Genomic DNA, 13,818 nt, shown 5'->3' with positions numbered 1-13,818 from the left:
GACTGGGTCTGAACTTCTGTGAGTAGCCAGGACTCATCCTCATTCGGCCTGGTTCAATTGTAGCACACAGTAGTGTCACATCTATTAAACAGCATGGCCTGTTGGTTCTGACCTTTCCTTCCAGCCTGGCACAGTGCGTCCCCTATCCGTATGAGACCTGTGTCCAGCTTGTGTCCACAAACAGAGGCTGCTCACTCACTCAGGTCCTGAGGAGACCAAATCACATTACCAACACATATCTCCCACAATCTACTGCGACAGGATCACCCCCCCGGGCAGGGCTGAAATGGATACAGCAATATACAACAGCCATGCAGAGGAAAGAGGGAGGATGGAGGGGTGTGGGGCAGAAGAGGAGAGCAGGAGGTGTGGATAGAGAAGGAGTCACACTGTTGTAAGCGCGGCAACAATGTCACTTAATTGATTCCATGCCATCTCATCAATTTTGATTAAAATGAAATGAGCCTCTGTATGTTTGAAAAGGTTAAAACAAATTGAAGCTGGAAATCACAGCTGGTAATCACAGTTTGTCTAACAGCGGGCTTTTAATGAAGCGACCCACTCTCCATCATTCATTTCAGCCTCCTCTGTGCATATCGAGCCAGACTGGTTTTTTTGTTTGTGTGCATGTGAGCACATTCACATTAGTTGTACATCATATTTAGAACGGCATATATTTGGTTTGTATTAGCATTATGGCCTTGTTTGTTAGTTGTGTCAAAATGTATTCATGGTCAACAAAAAGTAATGCTTCGACCAACAGATAACTCATTTGTTACAAAAGATGAATATGTACTTTTACTTACTGTTGTGCATATATATATATATACTGTATATCCACTACATTTCTATTTTCTGTTTACATTCAGTTTATTATTATTATTAATTTGCAGTTATTGTCTACCACAAATTATATTACTTTAGCCCTATATTTTATGTCTTAGAGTCACATTTAGTTTTTTACTTGTGTGATTTCCTTTTCATGCATATTTTAATGTGCATTGTTGGAGTGAGCCTGAGACCCAAGATTTTCACTGACAATGACTGCTTCTGTAAGTCTTGTGCATTAGATAATAACTAACTTGGAACTTGAACATGTTTATTTTTTGTACACATATTTACATGTAACTTACACACATTCTTAGTTTTAGAAATCATGCTGTACTGACAGAATAGACAAGTATATATGGTATACAACAACAAAAATAATTGTTTGCATGGTCTTTACCAAAACATTACAGTAACAATGTTATCCAAGTCTCACATGCCCTTTCTTTAATGATAAAATGTTCCATTAGCACACACATCTGTTCATGATTCAGTCTTCTTCCCAAAACAGGCTGGGTCACAGAAAGGCCGAATGAAGAGAAACAACACAGACAAGCAATTACAGTATGTAAGTCACAGTAACACAAGTTTTCTTTATTTTATTGATAAGGGTTCTGTGCATCGAATAAAAAATGATAGAATTCTTGAAATGTTTATCTTCAAGATTAAAGATTCACTTTTCTTTTCTGTTTGTATGAAAGTATAAAGGTGATAAGATAACTCATTCCTATCACCCATTATCTTGTTTCAGTTGTCATAACTAAATGCAACATTTGCTCTCATGCACACACACTTGTGCATTCTCTTACCATTACCAATACATGCCACATCATAAATAACCTCATTGTCGTCTAGATTTACTATTCATTTAAAGGAAAGGCCAGTATGACAAAAGATGTAAAACTAAAGGTGGTCAGAACTCACACACACAAACTGTAGTAGGTAACTACTGGCACCTAGTGGTGGTTTAGAGAATCAGAGGTACATCCGTTGCCCTTTCATTGCACCTATGCTTCACTATAGACAAACTCTACAGAAGTCATTACAAGTTCCTTCAGTGGTGAATATAAGAACATAGGCGAAATTGAAATTGTATTGTTTTATTTATTTTTTTAAAAAGCAAAATTTGCAGTGTTAACAAAAAAGAAAAAAAAGTGCATAATTGCAATACACCTTGCTAAATAAATAACAGTGTGGCTAGTTAATCTGAAAGCATACCCCACTGGGATATGCTGTTGTGAAGAAGCACTGCTGCCTTTTTGCTCACAAATTGCCCTATTTTCAGTGGTTGATTTGCTTTAGTAAACTTAACGCTGCATATGTGTTCTGCTGTCTCAGCAACAGTCTTCAGTAGAAATGCAAATAGATACACATGCAAAGCAAACCTCTGGCTAATTATACAGCCGTCGAACAAGGTCTGTGTCCCTGAGCACTGGAAAAAAGTGTAATGCACAGCATGTATGCTCTTCATAGACATAGCTTTAATACAGAACATCTGTGGGTTGCCAGATTGGAAAGATCTTAATAAAGCTTACTGTACACTAATTACACTGCAACACAGAAGCACAAGGACTTTTTGCTTATATTTAAAAAGGTGTTGGTTTGGCATTTTTTTTCATTTACAGAGGTCCACAAAGACAAGGGAGAAGGTACACAAAGCTATGTTCATCAAGCCCAAGCAAGGTTAAGCTCAGGCTACAGAGAAGAATGTATCCAAAACACATGGTGAGGCAGTTTAGGTAGGTATATCATAAAACACTGTCACGAAAATTAGAACTCTAGTGACTGCAGGGTTAAGAAATTTAAAACACGGATGAGTGCCAACATGATTTTTCTGACATATTTTTATCCTATGACTAGCTTATCATTCTTTTTTTTCTGATGAACACTTGACCAAAACACACACAAAACTTTAGCAATGAAAGTCTGCAATACAATATTTCTTGTGCGGTGATTTGGGGAAGTAGTTCTTTGAAATCTCTATAAGGCACTACAATTGAAAATAGAAGCATTCTAAAAACAATCTATAAAAAGGCAAGCACATAACCTATAATATGGCTCTGCTGTGATAAATGTTTGAATTTGCTAAAATTCAGAGGGCAGATGACACATTTGTTTGTTTTTTTCTTCGCAGTGCAGTGGATAATGTTCTGTCTCAGTGCAGTCAAAGAGAGTTCAAAGTCATGCTCAGTCTCAGTCATCTTTTTTGTCAGAGGTGCTGTCCTCCTGTTTTTCCTCTGAACTGGTCTGACTGGCCAATTCCAGATCACCCGGACTCGCCTCCTGGATCGCTTGGTATCTCTGAAGCTCAAGGTAGGTGGTGAAAAGCTTGGCATATTCTGGGTGAGTCATGGCAAAGGCTTGAAATTCATCTGAAGAATCACAGGCAGGAGAAAAGCATGAGGATACAGTGTAGCCCAGGGTAAGGGAAGTAAATATAATAATGCTAAAATACTTAATACATGCACTGCACATATTCCCATTCCATAATATCCTGGTGGAAATGCAAAAAGGAGGTCAGAAGACCAAAGTGTAGCTTGTGGTTGGAGTCTACTCACTGAAGGTGATGAAACCAGAGCCGTCAGCATCAATCTCCTTGAAGAGCTTGGCCATGTTAATATTGGACACACCCAGAGCTGAGCGCAGCAGAGCGGTGAACTCCTCTCGGGTGATTTTCTCATCCTCATCTGTATCAAACAGCTGCATGAGCGGGATAGAAACAGAACATTTTATTTCATTTTCAAATGTGTGCAAGTTCAGGAAAAACTATTGAAGGTGTGAAGATAGGCAGACGGGTTAGAAAAGCCTCCATAAAATTGGGGAAATCACTTATTGCTAAATTAGTTGGAAATTTATAACATTTCACTTCACATTATATACCCAGCAGACCTGTTTTTCCAAAACCACATTTGACCTTATGGCCAGCAAAATGTATCCATGCTCTCCACAACAGACAGACATTGTTAACTTGACATTATCCAAGTCTTTCGGAATGCAGCCTCTTCCTCTTCCTACAGTATTTTGCTAATGTGTATTGTAATTTTAATATTTTTTATACTTAGTATGTGTGATAAAATTCAAATCACAATGATCAATGTGGACTATTTCTGATACAGTGCTGACTACACACTTTAAAGACATCAGGCCTTTTCACAAACAAAAGCAGTCTTAAGGAGTACTAACACCATACACATTTCTGTGCATTTGTATTCAATGCAAGTTAAAATTAGAGTTGTTCATGCCTCTGATACTGTCTAAAATGCTGCTATCGGTGAGTACACAAGTCTAGGCACCGATCGGATAACATGTAATTTAGCACCTGAAAAAAATCTATATTAAAAAGTAGTTAATTTATGATCTTTTTCCATTATAAAAAATAAAATAAAAGTTCTATTGCATTCTTTCCCTGTATTTGTTCATGTTTTCATGAGGGTATAACCTGAGCCTGGCAATACAACAATAAAATCATATCGCAACCTTGCAGGGTTAGAATACAGCTGATATACAGTACATTGGGAAGGAATGAATAGTATTGGGACATCTCTAATTCGAATACAGCACTGCATATCCTTCAGGCGCTGTTAGAAGCACAGCAATATCACATTATTTCTGTTGTACCTGGAAAGCCATTCGAAGCACATCTTCTGTGTTAGCTGGTCGACACAAGATGGTCACGCCGATAACATACTCTCTGAAGTCTATGGTGCCATCGCCGTTCTAGACAGAGTCAAAGAAAGCAAGCATAAAGCAATACAAATGCTTGTGTCAGTCAATGCACACATCATTCTGATAGATGGTACTTTACTCTTTATGGTCTAGAAATATAGAATTTTATCCAGCATCAACAGTTTTGAAGGTCAAAGGGAGAATTTGCCGGGTAATCTATAATAGCAAAAGTGATTTCCATAAATTGTGAGGCATAGCTATTCTGAGGAAAAATGATTCTCATTAAACTGGATGTTAAAGGCTGTTTTTATGCTTCCCGCTCAAACCTCTGGTAGACATACCAGTGAAGGAGGTCAAACTACTGTGATCATAGTTTTCTCTTTCAGGCTGTATAAATCCTGAACCCACACCTCCCCATTCTACTCTCATCGCTACACATGATATGCAGTGATGTAATATGTACGTGATTCTGCATATTGAATATCAAGACTGTTGCACATTATGCTGTCAACCATTAAATTGATGGGCCGTTTCCTGCATGATGCGTGAGGGACAATTTTACTGTACTAAGACCCTGGCTGTGTGTCAACTAATAGAACTTCAGTATTTAGTGTAAGTGTCATTCAAAATGGTACTATCCGGTGGTCCAAGTTGCTCTGGTTATTTTAAAACTAAATATTTGATATAGATGTCTCTCACCCTGTCAAACAGTGCAAACAGCTCCGCGAGAGCTGGGTTGACAGGAAGCTTCAGAAATGTGGCAAACTCCTCGATGGTGATCCGTCCTCCTTTACAAGAGCTGGCCATGGCTGCGAAGCCCTCCAGCTCCCTTTTCACATTGTCCCACTTCAGACTGAGGGAGCAAGGCACAAGGAGGAGGTTGTGGTGTATATCATACTGTGTCATACTTTACATTTCACATAATTCCTCTTTAGCTACATAGGTCAATTGCTTGAAGATCTTTTCCGGATGTGTGATAGACAGTAACATTAACCAAAAAAACAGCAACAACTTCAGAGCGATATTTGTCATTGTCCCTATCTGGCGATGCCTACAGTGTACTTAAGTGAGATATTCTTACTTGAGTTTACGGCTTATTTTGGTGAACTCAACCAGGCCAGCCTCCATGGGCAGCGTTAGCTCACCAGCTGAGATCATCAGACGGCAGTCTTCATATGTGTGGTCTGTGACCGGAACTCCCAAAGCCCTGAAAGCAGACAGTTTGCACAGACAGTGGTCAGCTCAGATGTCTGTGATGCATGTTAAGAGCTGGATGCAGCAGACCAGCAATATATGCAAAAGTCAGACATATAACAAACTCATTGCAATAGTTCTAATCTCAGCGAAGATGCAAAATGAATAAATAAATAAATCATGGCCATCGTATTACATGCTCTCCAGTCTCCAACACTTATTAAATGTTCTCATCAACTTACATGTACTCCGTATGTGTTCAACATTGCATTACTTGTACAAGCATATATACTTTTACTTTTCTACTGCACTTTGTTGTACTGTGTGCTTGAGCAATATACATTTGAATGTGCCTTTCAGACCAATTATTACTTACTGGGCCATAGTTTCTCGCACTCTGCTCGCAAACAGAGGAGGGCTTTTCTTCTCCTCCTCTGTGGGGATATGCGTTTGCAGGAACTGAAAAAAAAGAGAAACAGAAAAATGAGTTCACAAGTAGGGTCAAGCAGAAAGTAGACTTCTAAACCTTTGAACAGAAACCAAATCCCCTAATGCAGAGTAGTGATCGGCTGATATTTGCGTTTTTCACATGTTTCGGTATCGATGCGGGCTGCTGAGTTTGCTAATAGTTTTTTCCAGCATTATTCACCTACAGCCGTCCACAGGCAGCTCCGTGTTGCTGGAGACGCTGCAGGTCACTTGCAGACCGTGCAGAACCCCTCCCCCACTAGTACAGTGTTACCATTGTCTTGAAGCCTGCTCTTCAGGACAACGGTAAGTTTTACACTTTCAAAGCATCTTTGAGCTCTTTAAAACTTAGCTGTAATATTGTAATACACTTGTGGAAAGTGGAAACACAAATGCCAAATGCATGCTCTGTATGGGTTTTGTTTGAAACTAGCTGTGTCTCTATGTATTTATACAGTAGCTGTAACAAACACTGGTCATAGGATTAGGTAAGGCCGACGTGGTTCCGTGCAGTGTTGTAGGAGTTTTATTTAGCGACCACCTGGCCAGAGGTTTGGACGCGTGCGTTTGTTTCTCTCTCCCTCTCTCCCTACTCTGAGTGGTGTGTGTGTGTGTGTGTGTGTGTGTGTGTGTGTGTGCTCCTCTCTTTGTCTCTCCCTACTTGGAGCGGGGCTGAGTTCCCTTGCCTGTTGTTTTATTATTCAAATGCTTTTATTGTGAAGCAGCAAAATCAGGAAATGGGCTTCACCTGCAGTCAATTAACATTTAAACTAAAATAGCCAGCGAAGCTGAACACGTTAATATTTTGTTTTTAAAAGATTATTTTTTTGCGTTTTCATGCCTTTAATTGATAGTGACAGGAAACAGGGGGGAGAGAGGGGTGACATGCAGCAAAGGGGCCACAGGTGGAAATCGAACACCAGCCGCTGCGTTGAGGACTTTAGCCTCACCCCTTTACTTGTTCTAACTCACCTGTTGTTATTATTTGTTAAATATTGTATACTTGTTCTACCTCACCTTTTTTTTTTAAGTTCAATAAAAATTCCTTTTTTTAAATTGAAACTCCTAACATTACATTGTGTAAGTGATATCGGCTTCAAATATCAGCTAAGACTGATGAATAAAAATTGGTATCGGCATTGGACCTAAAAAAAAATATGTATCAGTCGATCCCTAATGCAGAGGCTGATAAAGTATCTTTGAGTACAGCATGAAATTCAACGACTATATTAAAGCCTACTAAGGGGAGACACTACAGGTGAATAAGGTAAATAAATATTAAGTAAGATAGATCACCACTTGAATAGGGTAAAAAAACAAATAGATATCACCAAGAGTTGTGTATTACAAGTTTTCGGAAATATTATGTTTAAATATGCAAATGAGGCATTATGTAATGCTCACTTTTGGTGAATTTAAGAGAAATCAGCAGACACAAATAAAATATAGAAGAATAAACACCTAAATGTGTATTTTGGATGTCTTCCTTACACTAGTCTCAAAGAAGACAAAATCTCCAAACTGACCAATGCATGAAAGTGCCTATTATGTCTCTCCTCAAGGTTACACACTTAGCTGTTCCCATGACTAAAACACAACATAAAAATGCAAATAAATTTAATTTTTTTTATATCTATACAACAAAAACAGTTTGCAGTTTATTTAGATTAGGATGCACACTTGATGAGTGCTCATTACCTCTATCTCTACTGTGGTGTAGAGCTGGCAGAGAGTTAGAAGCAGCAGCGTCCTCCTGCACATAAACCAAGCAGCACAGTCAGTTACATATATTGATTCAACAGAACCTACAGTTGTTGCAATACAAGGCAATAATGTTATAATATTGTTTAGTGTAAGAAAAAGCTGACAACACCGTCAGCAAACATGCATTCTATAGGTGAAAGATGAAAAGCTAAAGAAAGCATTCTTACGAGCTGAAACCTTGCCAAGTCCAAGAAACTGTATCCTGGAGGAAAACAGAGGGGAATGCAAAAAGCGTCATAAAAATTCAACACTGGAATACAATAGTTTACATGTTGTTGTTGCGACATATCAGTCTCTTGTTGAGACTGTTTGACAGGTCAGCCAGACAAATTCATAAAAACTGAAATCTCATACAACATGTGAGGATAGCAAAGCATGTGTGTCACTCAATGAGACTCAGTGTACTCTTTGTTTATTGAACAAAAAAGACTTGTTTACACTGCAGATTAGCTCACTTCTGATGAAAACGCTAGTACAAAACAAGTTATATAGGCAGTCTTGTCCTTTCCAGAATTAAACGTGCTTGCAAGATTTGTGAGTCAGGGAACATCAAATGGAAGAGATCTCATTGGAGTTTTAAGAATGGTGCTTGACCACTGTGTTGCACCGAATGCTGCTCTCAGGTTAGGGCAGACCACTGTCTGCCCACACTGGCCCTGGGGCAGAGAAGCAAAACTGCGATATGGCTGGGGTCTTTTTGTGGCTCCTGGCAGCGGTTTTGTGCTTTTTGCACTGTATGTGGCTCTCAACAGCCTTAACCACCCATGCTGCCGAGCTTGAAGGTAGTTTTGCAGTCCAGCCAACTCTCAATAAATTTGCAATTACCCATAGTCGCAGACTAGCTAGCAAGCATGCAGATAACCATTTATTTATTTATTTATGTATATATATATATATATATATATATATATACATACATACATACATACACACATATACATATACACATGTATATATATACATATACATATATACACACACACACATATATATACACATATATGTATATATATATATATATATATATATATATATATACACACACATATATATATATATATAACCATTTAGAAGTAGTAGCATCTCTACATCTCCTTCTCGAAAAAAAAAACCAGAATATTAAAAAGTTCTGCCCCGACAAATTTAAGAGCTTTGAGTAATGTATTTAAGTCCAGCATATACGATTTTTAATAATTTACAGATATTTTAAGGCCTTGAGAAACATGAATTTATTTATTTATTTTTAAGGATGCGCAGACACCCTGTTTTAATACTGAAAATGTGCGCACTGCTAACCCAAGTGGATGAATTTCATCTTTAGCTCTGCCTCTATATAAATATCTTTGGTCGACACTAGTGCAGTGTGGCCTCTACGAATTTGGCTGTCAAGATGTGTGGTGAAATATATAAACGCTGTATTACAATCACAATCGCTCACCAGTTTGTTGGGATATCTCATAATCACAGGCTGCACAGGGACCCCTGGGATAAAGGCACCTAGAGTCGGGAGACACAGAGTATGAAAAAAAATGGACAGTTCTCATGATGAATGAATGAAGACTGAATCACTGTCTCAAACCAAAAATCAAAAGCAAATGCACATACCGCATCATATACTGAATGACTGGAGCAGTGGAAGTATCATGCGTTCCTTCTGTTGTGTAGTCTTTATGCTCAGTGCAATTTAATGTGCTATGAGCAACAGAATAGTTGTTTTGTATTTTTTATTTTGTCCGTTATGATGTTCCTTGTATTAAACAGGTTTGGTGCAACAAAAAAACCCATTACATTGCATATACATTTTATATCTTACCTTGTTTGAAAGTGATAAGACAGGAGCGGTTTGTACATGTTCCCTCTGGAAATATCAGAACCTGAGGAACAAAAAAAATCATTAGTAGGTTTCAAAGACAACTGTGGAAACATTCCACATCTTGAGTCGTGGCTCTTGGAATTTCGAAGCTAAAAAGCTTAAAGTTTTCTCTACAGCTATAATCAATGCTAATGTGAGGTTAATATTAGGAGAAGGTTTACTTGGGGATGTTTTTTTTGTGTAGGGACAGACCTGTGGCCAGTGGCCTCCTGACTTGGCTCTGCTCTCAATCTCCTGTATTGTATTTTTTCTGGAGTCTGGGTCCTTTCTGGACACCAACACTGGCTGAAGACAGCGCACAAACCCTGAAGAGAGGGAAAAACACACACATTAACATATATACTTAGAAGAGGAAAAGTATGACTGCTTTCGTCCAGGCTTTGGTCAATTATGTGACTTTATTAGCATTAAATAAGGCAAGGCCATTTCATTAAATAGTCACTTTCTGGTGATATCACTATTATGTGACAGTTAATTAAACTAAACAAGCTCTGCGGTGTCACTACTAAGTCCACAGCAGTCTTACTTCACAAAGCACATTTGTAAATGTTAGTTAGTATTCAATTGGCAAGGACCTTTATAAATTGGATTTCCAAACTGAACAAATATCTAATAATTAAGAGCAAGGTACAAAGAGGGTGTGAAATTGTGCAGTCAGACGACGATAAACAGGAATTACCTACATGAAACACGTTTTGCAGTTCTGTATATTTACACAACTTTACACACACACAAGGTTAAGAGAACCAGAACCTCCACAAACACACACTGCATTGTATGCTTCTGCACTGTATGCAAACAGCAAAACGCAAATGATAAGCATCTCACTGCCAAAGATAGGTGTAGCCAGGTTCTCGACACGGGAGACGGTGGAGGGCAGGCCTGCAACAATGCACACAATCCCATCAAAGAAGGTGGAGTGGGGGGCCACAGCCAGGATGGGGGCCTCATTGCTGTCGACCTGCTTGCCCTTGACCACCACTCTGAAGCCCAAGCAGAAGTAGTAAGTCCTCCCCAAGGCTGCCATCACTCTCCGACACATGAACCTTGAGATGACCAGAACATTTTACATTACTGAATTTAGGAGACTAAAGAAAATGATGTTAAATGGAATAATAAATGTACAGCTCAAAAGGCACTAGATACAAACTGGGATTTGCCGTTTGATGTCTCTGAATCATTGTGCTCTTCAGGTTTATTATGTAAGGAGGCAACACTTTTGTTGTGTGTGTTTTTTTTTTTAATGGACTGAGAACAGGAAGAGTTGCACCACTTTGTACTTCTCTTGCTAAGAATTTTGCCATCATCAGTTACTTCCTCATGACCAAGAGAAACTGTAGGAAGCCACAGTATAGATTGCTGCTCAATGGGACGTGAGCAGTTATTAGTAGAAAGCTTCCAACACAAACACAAAGCATCAACAACACCTTTGTATACTATCAGCTGATCAAAAACACTGCCTACTTTAATATGTCGAAGGCCTAGATTAACAAAGTGTGATGCACACTTCCATTTGGAGCATTGTTTTGATAGAATGATAACATTAAAAACACCACTTATTGGAACTTTAAGTTGTCTGTTTTAATGAATAAATACTACGGTTATTCAACTTGTGAACTATTTGGTAATGTTGTACTACCAGTGAGAAACCTAAGCTTCAGTGCTCTAACCTCCCTAGTATCTGAACTTGTTAACATCAAAGCAATAAGTAGGTGAGCAAGATAAGCTTCTCTCTTGTTTCCTCCAACAACACCATATTTGGCCATAACCATGTAAAAGGCTGCAGTCTAAGGTCACAAGAATGTTCCTGTTAACTGTCGAACTGCACACTGTGTATACAGCAGCTACTATCTGCACAATGCCACGCCTTATTTGGTTACACAGAGGTAAACCTATAGATATTTAACATTTAATATGTCAATAATAAATAAATAAATAGTGAATGCTGCCTATGACATGCTAAGTACAATAATAAATAAATAAATAATGAATGGGGCCTATGACATGCTATAATATAGTAATAATTAAATGATGGTTTAAATTATAAAGACATAAATCACACTTTCAGTTCCTTTTATTAAGCCCTGCTAATGCCACTGACCCTTTCCTTTCTGAGAACCGAGGGGAACTGAGCTTAAGTGGTGCTTGTGGTGCAGATATGATCCGCAGAAACATGATTCGGCTGTAATGCAAGCAGCTGCACATTCTACAAGTCACGTCAGGAACTAGTATTTTGAGAATATGCTGCTGTCCCTGTGTTTTTGAGCCTAGGAAACGCACTGATTCTGCTGCTTCAGTTTTAGTAGATGTTTTAGTAGAATCAAATCAAAATATTTAATCTTTAATGTATTCCTTTATCAATAGGGTTGCTCAGCTGCAAACTAACTCCACGTTGGCTAAGTTTAATGTGGCGACTCATTGTCTATGCAGTTGTTTTGCATACAACTAAGGTTTTGCATGACACTACACTGGTAGAAGGAAGTAAAAACAAATGTCCAAGTGGGTTGCTGACACAACAGCCTTGGTAACTGTAAATTTCCGCACTGGCTATAAGTGAGTCTGATAACCACAAGGCCATGACTTATGATGCCAGTCCGGTGAGCCTGAGGGACCTTGAGGTGTGTGTAGCTGTGTTGCAGTGGGATGGTGTTTGTATCCCAGTTACCGTCTCCAGCCTGTCATTGGTTCCACGGCTCCTTTCAGAGGATGGTTGAGGGTTATTATGACTGCCACCGGCCATGTCACCATGAGAACCAGGGACAGAAGGATGGCGCGAATAGGGACCAGGAAGATTCCCAGGAGGACACACTGCATGGAGATGGGCACACACATACACACTATCAATTACAGGCATTTAAAAGGGAAGACTACTGCCAGGGTACACTCCTGCTCCTGACATTTTTTCACAGCAGACATGCACGAGTGTGGAAATCCACATCACTGGACAGCTTTCTAGAAAGCACACAACGGCTCTCATTGTTTGTGCTTTACAAGCCGATTGTCAAAGCCTCGTTTGAAAAGATTATAGGCCCTGGTTACACAGCAGCCTCTTTGTGTGATGGTGTGTGTATGCAATCTCCCACATCAGATGCGTGTGTGAGTCGTGTTGCCAATAGCGATGCCTATATTCTACAAAAGCTACAAAACGCCATACTCACTTTTATTATAGCAGCTCTGGACAGTTTGGTGTCTTGAACAAACGGGTTGATGACCGCAGGCAGCAGCAGGGACTGTTGCCTCGGCAGGGCGAATACTCGCTGCGGCGGCATTGCAGTCCAGCGAAAGATGAAGCAGGCGAATGTTTTAGTCGAGGCGCCGTTATGTTATCATTTCACTTCCGCAACGTGAAGCCTGTTCTCTTATTTCTCCCCATATCAGACGATCATACGGACGAACGCGACCACAGACCACAAACCAGCGGAGGAGCGGAAACAGACGTTCGAAGCCCCGCCTCCAACGTGGCCGCAGCGGGGTTCAAGCAAGTCTGGTCATGTTTTTGAATCCTGCAGGCGGATTTGCGTGCATTTCTACAGCATGTTAACCCTCGTTATGGAGGTGTGTAACATGCTATTAGTCCGTTAGAAGTATTCCTATTATTACAAATCAGATTGAAGCAAAAGGCCAAAGTAAATGAGGGTGCTGTCAGTGACCATGCATGTGCTTTGTGTAAACACCACCCATTAGGTAAAAACAGATATTTATAAGTCTGTGTACAACATATGTGCAGCGAGTTTACATGATGCACAAGTGAGTACCGATTTCAAGGGGGAAGTATGACGTATTTACATATTTGTTTACAAGCTTTCCTAAATGTCCACAAGATGGCGCAGGTTCATACAAACATTGGATTTTGGTGCTATTGCCCTAAAAAGAAAGTCTCTTCTTGTCTCCAAATAAACATGACTATGCAGTGGTGGAAAGTATTTCTAGGTAAAACTACTGTACTTATGTGAGTGCAAATTTAAGGTACTTACCTTTAAGTATTTTCATTTTGTGCTACTTCATATTTGTACTTCATTACATTT

General features: G+C 39.3%; 1 protein-coding gene across 1 annotated transcript; it reads right to left on the bottom strand.

Annotated features, from left to right (window-relative positions):
- Positions 1-1,538: 1,538 nt before the first annotated feature.
- On the bottom strand, positions 1,539-13,195 carry lpcat2 (lysophosphatidylcholine acyltransferase 2). The gene is made up of 14 exons (XM_083911067.1): positions 12,952-13,195; positions 12,459-12,601; positions 10,622-10,839; positions 9,986-10,098; positions 9,734-9,794; positions 9,359-9,417; positions 8,088-8,122; positions 7,855-7,909; positions 6,065-6,147; positions 5,576-5,701; positions 5,194-5,347; positions 4,447-4,545; positions 3,387-3,528; positions 1,539-3,200 (listed from the first exon to the last, which is right to left on the bottom strand). The coding sequence occupies exons 1-14, from the start codon at positions 13,060-13,062 to the stop codon at positions 3,022-3,024; spliced, it is 1,578 nt and encodes a 525-aa protein (XP_083767193.1). The 5' UTR covers positions 13,063-13,195; the 3' UTR covers positions 1,539-3,021.
- Between the last annotated feature and the right edge of the window lie 623 nt (positions 13,196-13,818).

The sequence above is a fragment of the Echiichthys vipera genome, assembly GCF_963691815.1.
Source record: "Echiichthys vipera genome assembly, chromosome: 1".
Lineage (NCBI taxonomy): Eukaryota > Metazoa > Chordata > Actinopteri > Perciformes > Trachinidae > Echiichthys > Echiichthys vipera.
This window is presented reverse-complemented; position numbering and strand designations above follow the sequence as displayed.

Bases quoted from the DNA above. Each gene is read 5' to 3' on its own strand.
- lpcat2 (XM_083911067.1), bottom strand. From the start codon at position 13,062: ATGCCGCCGCAGCGAGTATTCGCCCTGCCGAGGCAACAGTCCCTGCTG. The intron at 9,418-9,733 runs GTAAGATATAAA...TCCCGACTCTAG, and splicing joins TCTTATCACTTTCAAACAAG to GTGCCTTTATCCCAGGGGTC. The intron at 6,148-7,854 runs GTAATGAGCACT...CTTTTTTTTCAG, and splicing joins ACACCACAGTAGAGATAGAG to TTCCTGCAAACGCATATCCC.